The 17,507-nt window shown below is 34.5% G+C and overlaps 1 protein-coding gene across 4 annotated transcripts in view; it reads right to left on the bottom strand.

Annotated features, from left to right (window-relative positions):
* LOC143247319 (mitogen-activated protein kinase 14-like) overlaps positions 1-17,507 on the bottom strand; it is a 45,014-nt gene that overhangs the window by 8,070 nt on the left and 19,437 nt on the right. For 3 of the 4 annotated variants that reach the window (XM_076495160.1, XM_076495159.1, XM_076495157.1), the window contains 5 exons: positions 16,064-16,178; positions 15,238-15,309; positions 11,018-11,097; positions 5,144-5,222; positions 3,325-3,498 (listed from right to left, as the gene is read on the bottom strand). In XM_076495160.1, the coding sequence (XP_076351275.1) occupies positions 3,325-3,498; positions 5,144-5,222; positions 11,018-11,097; positions 15,238-15,309; positions 16,064-16,178 (520 nt within the window). Of the gene's footprint in view, positions 1-3,324; positions 3,499-5,143; positions 5,223-10,290; positions 10,371-11,017; positions 11,098-15,237; positions 15,310-16,063; positions 16,179-17,507 lie in introns of all 4 variants that reach the window. The other variant, XM_076495158.1, reaches the window with a different exon arrangement.

The following is a 17,507-nucleotide window of genomic DNA, read 5'->3' on the forward strand; positions in this document are numbered from 1 at the left end:
GATGAAGGGCCAGGTTGAGTTCCACCAGTGGAAAGGGAAGATTATAGTCATAGAGACAACAGGCTCAAAAGGAAAGAGGTGATTGCTCTGCCTGAGTCTTGATGATTAAGAAGGTGGAAGAAGAAACAGAAGTGCTAGATAACTGGCAAAAGCTTTCACCTAGAGTATTGGCAATGCTCAGGGTATCAGCTACTTCTTGACCATCAGAGAGTAAGATCGAGAGGGGAACAGAATTATATTGTCCACTGACCTTTCGAATCTTGTCCCATATGACTTTGGAACTGGTGATAGAAGATATGTCAGTTGTGAAATTAATTCAAGATTCCTTTTGGCTTTGATGTCTTTCCCACCAAGTATGTGTACAGGCTGGCTGGAAAGCAATGAGATTTGAGAGTGTGGGATATCAACGAAAAGTATCCCAGGCCCGCTTTTGAGCCTTCCGTGCTAAGTGGCAAGCAGGATTCCACCACGGACGAGGATATCGTGGAAAACGTCAAGGTTTTAGGAATACACTGAGCAACTGCTTGTATAATACAGTCAGTTACTGCTGCCACAGAGTCGTCTACTGATGGCTTACAGACGATAGTAGGATAAAGTTCTGGGAGAGCAGTGAAAGAGGGCTAGTGTGCCTAATCTAGCTTCCACTAGGACACTCAGGTCGGGTTGTATCGACCATGGCCAGTCTCTCTCAAGATTATAGGAAAATGACCACTGTCTCGGGGATTATTGTCAACCCTCCATGAAAAATGGGAAAATAATGAAGAGGAGCAAATTGAGAGATCAATAGCAGTAAAGGAATGACTAGGTACTTGGAAATAAGTAGAAGAACTAGTATTGTAAAGAGAAAGGTTGTGATCAGGGAGCATACGCTCTACAAAGCGACCCCTCCTATCAATATCAGAGGGGATAATGCCCATTAAAGTTCCCCAGGATGAAAAATGGATATGGCAACTGTTTAATGAGAGCATCAAGGTCTGATTGATCATATATCTCTTCTGGTGACAGGTAGAAAGAACAAACAGTGATGGTATGACCCAAGGAAACACGGATGGCTACGGCCTCCAAGGGTGTGTCAAATGACAAAGACATGGTGGGCACATGCTGATCAACCAATAGTACCACCCCCTCCATGCACTCATCCATCACACAGCCTGTCATTTCTGTACAAAGAAAATGGTCGAAAGGTGACTGTATCAGCAGGTTTCCTGTAAGGAAAGACATACGGGATGGTAGAAAGCAATCAGTGTTTTGATGCCATCCAGATTAGAATGTAAACCTTGACAGTTCCATTGTATCAGGGTAGCCATTTTTATTTATATGTAGGCAAATTTGGTGGAAAACTCTTCTGTTTACGACCACCTCTTTTTTCCTTACTGTCCTTATTTGAGGGAGGCCTATTGACCTCCATGGATTCTGCCCTGGGTTTATTGGGTAGGTCTTTGCTGTTGGAAGGGGATTTTAGTGACTGAGGATGTGAACGAATGATTGTTTTGCATCTTGGGGTGGGAGAAGAAGATGTATCTGAGGATATGCCTGTACCTGGAATCAAAGGATGTGGATCTTGGGGATTGTTGGAATGTATGTAAGGGACAGAGATAGGTGTTGAGGTTGATTCATCAACTTTTTTAACCATGGAGGTCAAAAGACTTTTCATTTGTTTGGAGAACAATTCTTTTGGAGGCACAGAGAGATCTGTCTGTACTCCCACTGTTGTTGAGGGATGAAGTGCAGCAGCATACATCTGAGATGAAGTAGTGGACAGCAATTTTCGATCCTGAGGATATGTAATGTTATGAATCATTTTTAAATGCTGCACCTCGTTTTCTTCCAACCATTTAGGGCAAGAAAAGAAAGAAGGATGGGTGAGAGCCATTGCAACTGATGCAATTAAGGTTCATTTCACACTCATAGGCACCATGGTCCTTGCCAATGCAACAAGCACACATCAGAGAACCACGACATGACGTCTTTGAGTGACTGAACTGCTGACACTGGAAACATCGGAGAGGGTTTAGAATGTACAGCTGTACTCTGCAATTAAGATAACCTGCTTTGATGGTAGCAGGCAGACGTGGTGACGTAAATGTGAGAATGAGGACATTGGTTGGCACCATAATTCCATCTTTGCAAGTGGATATATGCCTCACTGCAGAAACACCTTGGGTGGAGAAAGCAGTGAGAATCTTGGACTCTGAGATGTTCTTTAAATCCCTCTCAACAATAACTCCTCGTGATGAATTCAAAGAAGCATGAGGTGTAACCTCAATAGGTATATCCCCAATTGCCTTTGAATTCAAGAGGAGTTCACTGTGTTGGGATGTGGATGTTTCCACCAATATGTCACCAGATCAAAGCTTCTATACTAACTTTGGAGAGCCAGCAAGTCCCTCTAGTTCCTTCTGAAAAAAATAAGGAGATATTTGCCCTAAAGGTTTGTCGGAAAGTGAATGCAATATAAGAAAATGAGGTACAACAGGTGGTACACATGGCAAGAATTGCTGCTCAGAATCTTCAAGGCATAGTCATTTACCTATAGAGACTGTTTTTTCACTATTTTATTAAGAATTTTAATTGAAGTATCCGTAATAAAGAAAGGGAAATTTCAGTGCCCACTGACCACACCCATCGTGGAGTCCTACGAGGGGACGCACTACAATGTCAAACAAGAACACTGCAGCAATGCCAGGGTTTTGTGAGCACTATACCCAAATACCAGCATCAGATACAATGTCTACAACACCTGTTGAGAACATCCAACACTGGTACTTGGTTGACCCTAGCCCGAGTGGACCAGCCAATTAACCTAAGGGAGGGTCACACCAAGGCTGCCTGTTTACAGGAATTCAAGACCAAAGTGGTGTGTTAGGGTTGGAACCCTCAACCACCAGAATCCTCTCCTCCCTTCATGGGTTGCAATGAACGGCAAACACATGGGTGGATGTTTAGATCCCAGAGGAGGTAAACTGAAAGAACAGAATCTTCCCTGGGAGGTCCCCTCACCATGCGTGGATCAGTAAAGGAACAGTGACAGTTGACTAAGTCATTAGTAAGGGAACAGTGACACTTCACTACATCATTAGCAAAGTCTAGTACATCTTACTCTCTAATAAAAAGATTATATTTACCATATATAAAAGAAATCTCGTGTAAGTTTCCACAGAACTGATTCAAACTGACAAAAAGCATGAAAATAAAATTACAATTTAAACATCATAAGAAATTAAAATGAACTTAGATAAACAGAAAGTAATATTGTTATTAAAATGCAAACAAACTTAGACAAACAGAAACTAATATCATTATTAAAAGAAAACCTGAGCTTACTTTTCCACTTCTCAACACTCAGCTCTTTCTCCTCAAATGATTCGTCATAAGGTTCAGCTGTTGGTTCATCCATTGGATCAGCATACTGTGCAAGGTAAGGATGAGCTAAAGCTTCTGTCGCAGTTGGTCGCTTGTCGGCATCTAATTCGAGCATTCTCTCCAGCAAGTCTATTGCTAATGTAATAAAAGCCATTCACTTCATGATTTTGGAATTGTATTTTCAACTGTAGCTGTAATTGTTAACTTAGTATGAACAAAACTCTCAATTAATTGCCTCAGTTTACATGAAGAGCAGACAATTCAAGTTTACATTCATATGATTTATCAATGTTGTTTTCTTGAAGGCTGAGGAAAAAAAAATTACTGTAACAAATGTAATCTGGAAAACTAAAACCAGTAAGAATTTTTCACTTAAATTCCAAACACTAATCATTAGGTTTGCCCAAATAGAACATAAGATAACAAAATATCCAAATAAACAGGAATTATAACTGCATGTAGAAGGAAAAGAGAAACTCAATCTATAATACACACACACACACACACACAGTTTGGAGGAGGTTGTATTACAAAAATGGGAATATATAAATTAGGAAGTGATGAACACAGGAAATGTAAAGTGATGGTAGAACAGATTGTATCAGAACTACATTTTGGCATTCACTGCTATTTGATATGTAGTGCAATGTCAGCTAAAACTGGCCACTTTTGGAAACAGTACTTAACACCCATTGTATTTAAAGCAAAAAAATCCTTAAAAGTAAACATAAGAATAAGAATTACATTTGTCCAAGGAAACAGTACATAAACAAAAAGGATCTCCATCTTGAAAAACAAAAGAAGTCACATGTAAATTTGTTCCTTCCACAATATAACCATTCAACTGCCACATATCTCAAGCAGCAAGATAGAGAGCAAAAAAATCACAATATTCCAAACAAAACAGACAAGCCAATTCTTGTGCAAGATTCATAACATAGATAATTTAACATGTAAAAATTCTACTGGGATTTTTCTATATGTTTTGGCCCTCTTACAAGAGTCCTCTCATTAACCTGTTGACTGCCAAGTATTTCAGCTGCTACAAGTTCTTTCTTTTACAACACTGAACAGGTTAAGCAACATTGAACTGAGAGAGTGAAATTTGTTAAACTGTGGAAAACTGCTTTAAAGTAGAAACCTAGATTATCTAGATACTCATTTAAAGCAGTGTTGTACAGTTTAATGAAATTTGTAACCCTCGGTACATTTTTACCTGATGAAAATTACAGTAAGAGGGCAGAAAGTTTGCAAATAGAAGTATTTTAATGTAACAAAAATCTGTGTATACAAGTTGAAGCATTTCTGGATTTATGGGCAATTAGACTGTTAAAACTAGTTGGCATCATACACTAAATGGTGTATGAAACACACAAGAAAAGGAATGGTGTGCTTTGAACATGAAAACTATTATGCAGGCCTAATTTCAACATGTATGATTGAAAGACAGAGCACAACTAGATGTTGTTCATCATACAGTATTACAACATATTGAAAAACAAAATTATTTTTGTATAATGTTCTAAACCTCAGTACATGTATATATTTCAATTTTTAATGTCCTATATCTAATTACAACATCATTTCTCATAAAAGATAAAACAAAAAAATACTTTTAAAATTATGAGAGAGATAAAAAACAAAAAGCAACACATCATTCAGTAGCCTCATTTCATGTCCAAGAAACCTCAGCCAAAGTTCATTCAGGTTACAGATTTTTATTACCATGTTCTTTTGCATTACACCCATAATAAGAACACACAAACAAAAACAACCTTACCTTCTGAGCTTGCTCCTTTAAATACATCTTTAAAGTTCTTTTTCTCCATTTTAGGTTGTGCACGAATATAATTTTGAGCCTAAATTAAATGAACAAAAAGTCCAAGCTTTAACAGTTTTAGGTTACAAATCATAAACTTGAAAGATGGCTAGTTCAATAACCACAAATTATTTAGCAAATATAACTCCTTACTTTTATGGTAAACATGTGTACAAAACTCACAACTGATTGTTGTATTTGACTGGTACTAATGTGTATAAAACTGACAACCAAGTTCTGTATTTGTCTGGTAGTACTGTGTATAAATCTAACAACCAAGTTCTGTATTTGTAATACAGAATGTGTATAAAACTAAAGACCAAGTTTGCCGTTTGTCTGGTAGTAGTGTGTTTAAAGCTAAAGATCTGTATTTGTCTAGTAGGTAAGTAGGTATTTCATGTTTATTGGAATAAAACTACTAGGCTATCAGTGCCAAACAAGATGTAGTATACTACAATGGTATGTAGAAATTAAGGTAATAAGACATAAAATATGTAAAATTAAGACCCACCAGGAAGACTGAAGCAGTAAGTTCAAACTTGCTGTCAGTCACCTGAAGTTGGCCTTTCCAGTCCTGGGTTCAGATCAAAATAAAAATGTGTAAAAGAAATCATGCTAAAACAGTGTATAGTCCAATAAAAACCTTAAATTAAATTAAAAAGACCAATGGCTCTTAAAAATGTAAAAACGTGAGTGAGGCAGCCAGTATCACCTATGACATTTGCTAATGTCAAGGGCAAACCTACTTTAAAAATATGTTTAAAATGGCATTCTCATTCTTAGTTGTAACAACATTATGACAAGAAAATATGTACAATTATGACCTGAGTGCCACACAGACCACACATTGGTGTATCAGTACCAGATAAAAGGAAGTGGCAAGTTAAAAAACTATGACCAATGCGTAGCCTAGTCAAAACAACGTCCTTCCTTCAATCTTTACAGAAACAAGATGGCCAAAGAGCTAAAGAAGGCTTGATTTGAAAAAGCTAATTATTTCATTGCTCACTCCAGGTCAATTGCCAACTGGTGTATAGCCGGGTTTTGATAACTGGACCATAGTCCACATATGGAACAGGGATGGTGGTGATAAAGCCAGAGCATACAGACTTTACCGCTCTGCCAGCTAGCTCATTCCCACGAATACCAACGTGACCTGATATCCAAAACAAATTGGACAGAGATAGATGATAGAGAGAGATGGGATAGTTTGTTTTGGATATTGATAAGAATAGGATGGTAACTAACATAGAATGATGTCAGGGCCAATAGACAGCTGAGTAAATCAGTATAAATCGTACAATTTGTATATTGCATAGTTTAAATATGATTCAGGGCAAGAGAAATGGCATACAATTTGGCAGTGAACACAGAAACTGTAGAGGGGATTCTGTGTGCTACTACTGAACTGTAACAAACCATGGCAGAACCTACAGTCACCTGATTTTGAACCATCCATATATATGGAAATGGATGGATTGTTTGAAAGATGTTCAGCAAATAAAGAGCAATATTTCCAATTGGGAGTACCAACCTTCCTCAGATGACTCAAATATAGGTCATAGTTGGGGATAGTAATTAGTTATGGTTAAAGAGGCTGGATTGTTGATATTGCTATGCTATTCAAAGATATAACCAATTTTTCTGATTGTGCCCAAATACGAAGGCAAAAAGGAACAATGGCAGATTTTCTATTATAGAAAAGTGTGGCCCACTGAGGATGGAAAACACAATCTCAAGTAGGATGCTGTGGTAAAGAGTGAAGTTTGGAACCATACATAAGAGGTAGTTGTAAATGGCAAGTATACAGAACAGAGGGGGTTCATGGGACTCCACAAACAAACTTTGGACTGGAGAAGTATGAAAAGACCCAGTGCAAAGCTGAAGCCTCTTATGGTGGATAGGATCCAACATTTTCAGTGCTGAGATTCTGGCAGAACCATAAACCATAGTCCACTCACCTTCCAGATCTTGTCCCATATGATTTTTGAACTGGTGGTTGAAGAAATGCTGGAGGTGTATTTAATCCAAGATTCCTTCTGGCTTTGATGTTTAACTCACTGAGCGTGTGCATGGGCTTGCTGAAATGCAATGCAGTTTTAAAGCATGGGATATCTATGAAATTTATCCCAAGCACATTTCTGAGCTTTTTGTGTTATACAACCAGCAGAATTCCACCAAGGGCAGGGATGCTGTGGGAAAGGCGTTGAAGTTTTGGGGATGCACTGAGCAGCTGCTTGGACAATACAGTTAGTTACTGATGCTACACAATCATCTACTGATGACTTACATAAGATGGCAGGATCAAGTTCCAAGAGAGCAGTAAAAGAGGGCCAGTTGGCCTAGTCCAACTTCCATCGAGGCACATGGGTCAGGTGTCACTGACCATGGTCAGTCTCTCTTAATATGACAGGAAAACGATCACTACTCCGTGGATTGATGTCAATCTCTCAAGAAAAGAAAGCAAAAAGCAAATGGGAGCAGATAAAAAGATATATAGCAGTAAATGACTGACTGGGTGCATGAAAATAAGTGTAAGAGCCAGTATTGAAGAGAAACATTAAGATTTCCCAAAATTAAAAAAGGGGTTGGCAGTTGCTCAATGAAGGCATCAGGGTCTGATAGATCACAATTATTTCCAGGAAAAAGGTACAGAGAGCAAATAGTGATGGTACGACCCAAGGGCGTATTCAATGACAAGGATCGGGTGGGCAAATGCTGATCAACCAGCAATGCTACTCCATGTCCTTGTCCTACAAATAACCTGTCATTTGGATATAAGGAGTATTGACAAATTGTGACTGCATTATTAGGTTTTAAGAATGATTCCTGTAAAGTAAGACATTTGGGATGATAAAGTCAATCAAATTCTTGATGTCATTCACATTTGATTGAAAACCTCAACAGTTCCATTGGATTGGTGTGACCATTTTTATTTATTTTGGAGAAGAATATGGCAAAGAGACCTTCTGCTTGTGACCTTGTTTTCTCTCGTTACTGGATGCAGGTCTGTCACCCTCTATTGATCCTGCTCTGGATCAAGTTGGTAGATCAGTGTTTGTAGGCATACAATCCAGTGATTGAGGGCATGAACGAATAGTTCGTTTAATTTTTGGGGTATCAAGAGAGGAAGACCCCATGGAAACACCTTGTAGTATGTATAAAACTAACAACCAAGTTCTGCATTTGTCTGGTAGTAGTGTGTATAAAACAAACAAACAACTTCTGTATTTGTCTGGTAGTGATGTATTCATTTGTCATTCAGAAAAATATAGTATTCTGTTACAATTCAAATAAAATATGAAAAATCGGCAAATTTCATGAAGAACCAAAGGAAAGAATTTTGATGGAGAGTTAATAAAGCAATTCCAAAACAAAACTAAGATATTAAGACTTTCATGAGGTGGAGAGTCAGACAGAAAATTATGAAGGGAATATCTGAAGAGTTGTAAGGAACAACACATTTTAACATCACTTTAGAATAAAAAACAGAAAAACAGAAGAGAAAATTTTGTAAAGTGGAAAGAAAAAAAAGGAATGGAATTCTGTTGAAAATTCTAAATATTACACTTTCAAACAGATGTCAAAAAAATTTCTGATAATAGCTAGATGACTTAGTTAAATTCAGTGGGTTTTATGAATTTTTTTATCCACGCATGTGCACACTAATTCAAGATCTAGCACATATGTGCTTTTCAGCTTGACATAGTTTTAAGGTATGTGAAATCATGTAAGCCTTGCATCTGACCTTGTTTTTCATAAACACATATCACTCCATTCCTTAACAATTTCTCCTCAAATGAGTAAATTTCTACATGAAGCAGCAGAAGACTTTTATAAGGAGCGTCACTTCAGATGTTGTTCTTAGTTCTTAAACAAAACAGATCCATTATATTGTAGACTTTAGAAAATAATGGGATTGTTAAATATATCTGATGGTTAAATCCCCTTTACAGCTGATAGGAACTGTCAGTTTGTAACATTATATATTTGGTTGGTATAGTTTGTCAGTTTGTAATATTATAGGTTTAGTTGACATGGTTTGTCAGTTGTAACAAGTTACATTACCAATATGGTTGGCGGTTTTTTTTTTTTGCTTTGCTTACATTACTTATAATTTTTAATATAACCAATTTCATTATAAAAATTTAAGTTCCACGTTAAGGTTTTGTTTCATTTGAAATATTTTAAGAAAAGTTGGATGAAATTATCCAGGTACAATGTGACTGAGCCTGAATTCATTGATCAATTCAAAAGAAAAAACAAAAGTTACTGATATCATTACATATATAGAACATTAAGTGGCTTTTGCCACAGTTAAAATCAAAATGTCCCAACAGAACAGATTAAAAGAGAGAGAAAAAAAATGAACAAAAAAATGTTACACCACTCCAAAGAATAGACAATAAACAGTGAACACATCTTCAATAAACCTATGGAGCCAATACTTTTTTTTAGATTATTCTTATTATACAGAATGTTGAATACATTACATTAAAATGACTTAATCAAATTATCAAGTGACTCAATAATGGTGGAACAGAATATATCAGAACTACACTTTAACATTGTTTAATGTTATATAGGTAATCTGATGCCACTGAGAAGAGCATGTGACATCCCTTTCTGATGCAAAATATTCATGCTCTCAGATCATAATGATGTGATCAGATCACAGTCTCCATCTGCAAATGAGGCCAGAAAGATAAGATACTTCCTGTTAAACTGCTGTATACTTCAAGCAGTTGAAGTAAAACTGTATTCTTACTATTCTACATTATAACATATTAGTCACGTATACAGCACCTACAAATACTTGTACAACAGGACCACTAAAGTGAACATTGAAAAAACTGTTGTCATCATACACAAGATGGAACTTGTGCAGAGCGAAGTGGTGTGCTTCGAACATGACAACAACAGTTCTCAACAGAATTTTTCCATAACAAAAATATGATGCACGTATATTGCAAATATGTACAGTATTCAGACAAAGCACAACCAGATGTGTCAAGATGGACTGTAATGAGATGGCAAGGCTCCAAAATCATTTTAATATACACTTACTGAACCTCTGTAATGGACAACATTACTATTGCAAACAATACCTCTTCACTAGACATTTTTGTGAGTAGGGATTCCTCAGGAGTACCAACAACACGCATAATTCGAGTAAGCTGATTGATGTCTGACAAAATTAAGGAGACAAACTTACTACAGGAAAAAAAAAAGTGCCTACAGTCCAACATTTTAACTTATAAAATACTCCTTTGATAGCAAGAAACCTTTCAACGACAGATAAGGTTGTGGATCCTAAAAAATACACACACCTTAGAGGCACTGATGTAGAAGTATGTAAATGTCAAAATTAACATTTCAATAACACTCTTTCTTACTTTAAATTTCTTTATTTTTTAATCATGATATTTGTTTCAGAAGGCAAGGATTTTATTTAGGGACTGATGTGTCATACAGCATTCAAGTGACAAATGCAGTAGTGTGTCTGTAAACATGTTATGTTTTATTCCCCAATAGTTTCTTATATCTAAAATGTTAACAGTTCTATGGTTACCTAGCCTTTGTTTTTACACCAATAGTTATCTAGGAACAAAACTAGCAAACTTGCAAAAAGGAATCTTGGGGGGATTTTTTCACCCCCTTTAAAAATAAAACCCCAAATAGAGAAAACAGATGAGTAACAAGTTAATAAAACAACAAATCATCATGCATGTCTGAAAACATGTGACAAAAAAAAACTCCACATGCAAAGTTAAACACAAAAATAAATTTACACTATTACTTCTCGTGCAAGGTTAAACATAAAACAAAACTTACACTATCACTAGTAATTTTCTTTAGAAAGTCTTCAGATGGAGTGCCCAAGATCTGCATAATTAAATTAAGTTGGTGAATGTCTGAAATGGCCAGCTAAGGTCCCTTGCAAGTAGCATGCACCTGCACCACAAAGAAGTCATATTCTTTCCTATCTCATGCAAATTTAGATACAAATAAGAAACATACAAAGAGTAATAAGACACAAAGTAAAACGTGCACATGCATGCAATTTGATGCCAAGTATGTAAAGCACGACCAAACAACCAATATTATACATCTTTATTACACATTAAAAACAATTATAAGGAAATCATAATTTTCAAAATAATAACCATTACAAAATTAACTAACATGCTGTATTTCAAAGGTCAACATTCTTTTTTAATACCAAAAACACAATTCTGGTTGAAAGTGGTTTGGTTTAGGTTTATTGAATTTTGCACAAAACTACACAAGGGCTATCTGCACTAGCCATCCCTAATTTAGCAGCGTAAGACTAGAGGGAAAGCAGCTAATCATCATCACCCACCACCAACTCTTGAGCTACTCTTTTACCAACGAATAGTGGGATTGACCTTTGCATTATAATGTCTCCACGGCTGAAAGGGCAACTATGTTTGGTGTGATAGGGATCTGAAACCATGACCCTTGTATTACAAGTTGAGTACCTTAACCACCTGGCCATACCAGGCCTGGTTGAAAATGTATCTGTTATGAACACAAAAATAGAACAATAAAAGTTTACAAGTTTTTAAAAGTTGTTAGAAATAAATAATTTTAACTGAAGCTAGGTGTGATTTATTAATTTGTTTCTTTATAATTAATTAAACCAGTTAACTTTATATACACACACATGCATATATATATATATGCAAGATATAAGAACACTAAACCCAAGAGAATTAAAAAATAATCTGAGTTCCTATATGCAAGCACTATCTATGATTTTTCAGACTTTACTGAAACTCTGACGTCTTGGTATAGTGGCTACCTTTGAAACAAATTCATTAACACAGTCATACAGTTACGACAGAAAGTGTTCGTACCCTTGCGTCCCGAGTGGTTTTTTGCTCATAACTTAAAGAGTATCACAAGTAGGCTAATAGAAGTAAAATATATTATAAGTATTATACTAACACACATCTACATAAATTTTTATGTAAATTAAACAACAAATAGACTGTTTATAACCAAATAACCAAAAATAGAAGGAGCAGAAAGTGTTTGTACAGTTCAAAACGTGTGAAAAACTGATATTCCAGTAAAAATTTTGTTTAATTTTGCAAATAAACTACATTGTACCATTCCAGAACTAGACACTTGGTTCATAATTATTGGAATTTAGCCAGCAAAAAATGTACTTCCGGCAATTTAGCTTCGTCTCCATCATTATCTGCTTGGTCATCATGGTGAACAGGAAACAACTGTCCAGTGATTTAAAAAACTGAATTATTGTAAAATACAAATCTTGTGTGACTCTTTCTGGTATTGCTACACAACTTAATGTGCTGAAATCTACTGTTCAAAGCATAGTTGCCAAGTTTAAGCTTACAGAATTAACTGCTAACCTCCCTCATTCCGGACGCCCCACCAAAATTCCAGAGAGAACCAAAGGAAGGTTCTCAGAGAAGTTAGTAGGAACCCTCGTTTAACATGTAATGACATACAGAAACTGGTAAGGGAAGCTGGGGTTGAAGTAAGCGCCTTTACAGTTACGAACATGTTACGCTCTTCTGGGTTCAAAGCATGCTGTCCTCATAGAACTCTATATTTAAAGCCTGTTCATTTAGAAGCACGATTGATGTATGCAAGAAAACATGTAAATAAACCCTTCACCTATTGGAAGAGTATTCTTTGGTCAGACTAGACTAAAATCGAGCTTTTTGGCCAAATGATGTTTGCTATATTTTCCATAAGAAGGGGGAACAAAATATTCCAAAGAACACCATCCCCACAGTTAAACACAGAGGTGGCTTGATCATGCTATGGGGTTCCTTCAGCTCTTCTGAATCATAAAAAAAGAAGAGTACGGTGATATATTAGGCACTTATATCAAGAATGATGCTCGGAACTTCCAGCTTGGGCATTGTTGGATCTTCCAACACAACAACCCTAAGCACACATCGAAATATGTGCAATCCTGGTTGCAGAGGAACCATATAAGTGTTCTGGAGTGGCTATCGCAGTCACCCAATCTCAACCCAATTGAAAACGTTTGGCATGAGTTGAAGACCAGGGTTCTTCAACGTCATCCGAAAAATTTGCAAAAGTTGGAGGCCTTCTGTAAAGAATAATGAAAAAAAATACAGTTGAGTACTGTTAAACGATCATGGAGGGCTATAACGAGAGATTGCACCAAGTAATTCACCTGAAAGGCTACACAACTGACCATTAAAGTAGATGCACGAACACTTTCTGCCCCTCCATTTGGTTATTTGTTTATAAACAGTTTATTTGTCGTTCAATTTACATAAAAAGTTATGTAGATGTGTGTTAGTATAATATTTATAATATACTATACTTTCATTATCCTAATCGTGATACTTTTGTAGTTATGGGGAAAAAACTACTCACAAGGCAGGGGTACGAACACTTTCTGTAGTAACTGTAGATTGGTAATGGTATGAAATTACATAATGAATTTTATGGTTTAAATACTGTCAGCATTTAAACTGTAACTATTACAGCATTATATTTCATACAAAATAATTATGGAATGTCTTCCATCTCTCATCATCCAACTGAAATGATGAGATCTAGTCTTAAATGAAATGCTTTATGGGCAGTGACTTGTGGGAGATAAAAGACCGATCTTAAATGCTACTTTTATACACTTCTGATTTTGAACCTTAAACGAATAAAATATCTGCAATTTACATAATATTTATCATAAGGATTACAGCTACTGGTTTCTAATGATTTGTCAGCTTTTGGCATGCAAAAGTAACTTTTAAAGTATTACACTGCAAATATAAATAGTATTTCAAACAATCTTTTATCTTTCTTTATCTAATTGAATTGAAGAGTTTTGGTATTAAAAGAAAGGCCTCTTAAAAAAAGGCTTAGGAGAGACAAAATATTTCAAACATAAGTTTTTTAAAACATATTTCTGATTTTGAATCTGAAATAGCCAAATTAGAAAGAATGTGGAAAAAATATAAAGTTTATTTAATTTTATCACAAATTTTAGGTCTAATGTTACTTAATAATTTTGTTTCAAATAAATATGATATAATTAATATCAAAGTACCCTAACTAAACAACCACATTATAGTTCTATTTTTCAAACACAGTATTTAGATAATCATAAATAATAATTCCTTTTTTTACACAAGAAAATAAAAAGTAAACATCACTTCCAAACAATAACAGAAATATTTCACAAACTATTCAAAACTTCATATATTTAGTCAATTAAATATGGTCAATAAATATGGAATCTCTGTCCCAACATTAACTTTTTTTATTATTCAATATATCACCTTGCTGCTTCTTCCAAAATTATTTCTTGAACATTCAGTAGTTTATCTGTACATCAAAACACTTCAGCAGACGTAAAAGTAAACACTAAGTGACATAAATTTAATGTCTAGAGGAACAGGTGTTTTTACTGTAGAAAATACATCTATTATAATTATAAATAGTGATTTAAAACATAAGAAATTAACAAAAACACTGTTTTAGAATTAATTTTTATATGTATTTATTCATGTTCTAAACCATGTTACACTGAAGTACTCTAATTACAATATATTAAAATATAACTGATGCAAGCTCTACAACTCTATTCTTATCTCAGTGAAAAAAATAATGAGAGGAAACTAAAATAGGGTTAAATTATCCTAAAAACACTTTTATGCCACTCGACTACCTGCTTTGAGTGTAATGTTCACTAAAGTACTTGTGAAATATCACATTAAAATAAACCTTATCTTTAAATGGATTCTGTACCATTCACCTGAGAAGTGTTTTAAATTAAATGAAAACTAAGTTCACTGTATATAACAGCTTAAGGTATACAAGCAAGTTAACACTCAGGCTATAATAAACATCGTGTTATCAGTACTCCAAATGTTCTAGAGAATAATTTGTAGTAACTTTCTAGTTTATTTTCTGTCTGTTGGAAAACTTAATACAAACATTCAATGAATTCATTATAATGGATATGACAAAGCTACTTTTTATCACCCCACTTTACACTAGTAATCTTGAAAGGATACGATCTGTTCCTGGAAATAAGGGCTTAGATGTAATTAGCTCAGCCATGATGCATCCAACAGACCAGATATCCACTGGGTATGAAACAATAACAATCAGTTCATATGTTATGGGTTTATACAGAACACAAACAGATTTAAAGTTTTATTTGTTCTTTTTACTTGTTAGAAAACTCTTTGATGTCTACTTTAAACCTTATGGGTTCACAGATATAAATACTGCTAGTTACAAAGTAACTTAAGAAATAATCAAACACATTAGTGTATAAACATTTCAATAAATTTGAAAATATAAAATAATTATTCAGCACATTTAAGAAAATTCTTATTTAACATATAGAGTAAAAAGCCAGAACCTTTACAGAGAATGGTGGTAAGCATTTAATCAAGAAATTTAGAATGAAAAAAATATTAATGAAATTACTTACATTATGGTAAAACCTCATATGTTTTAAACCATTTATGAAATAAAACAATATTATTAGTACTAGCTGATTACTCATGGCTCCAGTGCATTAGATTAGTGGGTGTCATATTCATGACACCATATCTGCACCCTGAGAATGGAGAAAAATAAAGTTATCCGTGAGGTGAAACAGGAAAACGATGGACCCTACTGCAAATCTATATCCACAGAGGATAAAAATTTCAGGAAGTTGAGGGTTACACATCACAAAATGAAAAAGTTTTTCCAGTATAATATATGTAAGCAAGAGTTTCATTATTATATGATGATGATACAAGATTTTTAAGATATTTAAAAAAACACAAAAATTGTATTTAACCAATACTTTAGAAACAACTAATATTTCAAAATCCAATACCTCACCCGTTTGGTTATATCTCATCCAATTCAACATGATTTCTGGAGCTCGGTACCATCTAGTGGAAACATAACCAGTCATCTCTACCTCCGCATGCCTTGCCAAACCAAAATCAAGAATCTGTGAGAGTGGTAAATGTATATTATTTACATACAGCTATAGTACTTAAGTAATGTGAGGCACCTTAAGAAAACAAAGGGAAACACCTTAAACAAAACTAACTTACAACACCCTTAAGAAACTAAATTATTAAGAGAAACACTCTACAGAGAACTGACTTACTACACCTGAAAGAACCTAAAATATTAATACCATTAACTTTTCATACAGTATGTACATTTTCACAAAATCTGGCAGTCTTTTAGTTAATTTTATAAATCTTCACATACAAATCATATTTTTAGTGAAGTATTTGTAATATACTAAAATAAAGATTTGTCTTTTAATATATTGAGTATTTGTTTTAAATAATGTGTGTACAAAGTAATTTTCATGTTAAGATTAAAAATAATTTTCTTCATATTCATCTAAAAAATTGTAAACTTGATTTGTGTACTTCCTGAAATCTCTTAAATACATTTCAGACGTTTGTGTTCAGTAAATTGTGTTTGTATGTTTCTTTAGAATTAAGCACAAAGCTACACAATGGGCTATCTGTGATTAGCCCACCAAGGGTATCAAAATGGTTTTTAGCAGTGTGAATCTGCAAACATACTGCTGTGCCAGTGTTTTTAGTAAAAGTTTATATTTTATCTCTTATTTTCTTTACTCTCTTTCTATATAGGATTGGACAACTAGACTGAACTTGTAACCACAAAACAATTCAAATTAAATCAAATTACTATTTTTTTTTCTTTCTAGAATGACTTCAAATTGTAACATGAAGCTACATTCATTTATTCTAAGTAGCTTTAAGCTCATAACCATAAACATCTACTTATAATGAAATTTTATTGCCCTTTGAACTGTGACTATGCAAGCCATTAAGTTGTAAATAACTTGGAGAATATGCAGCTCACATTGTGCTATTAAATTACATTAACCACAAGTTACTCTGAGCTGCTACAGTTAATGTATTGTAAAACATTTTTATTATATTGCCATTATTTATTTTACTTAAGCTAATCTTAATTGAAGATCCCTATTTTTACCTTTTAGTTACTTTTATAGTTATAAATAAAGAATAAACATGAAAAACAAGAAATAAAGTGCTAACTCAATCTTCTTTATTCTTGCAAACTGTTGATGACACTTAACCCTAACAATTTTCTCTAACTCTCAAAATTTTTATGGATTTCTAACAATGCAACAAGAGCTGTTACAAATTCATCCAAGCTAGTTGTTAATTTTCTCCGAGTGAAACTGACTATCTGTTCAGAACATCAACATAATACAATATGCCATTTGATAGATGAAAACCTTGACTTTCTATTGGTTATGGGTAATATA

This window comes from Tachypleus tridentatus, chromosome 3 (assembly GCF_004210375.1).
Source record: "Tachypleus tridentatus isolate NWPU-2018 chromosome 3, ASM421037v1, whole genome shotgun sequence".
Taxonomy (NCBI): Eukaryota; Metazoa; Arthropoda; class Merostomata; order Xiphosura; family Limulidae; genus Tachypleus; species Tachypleus tridentatus.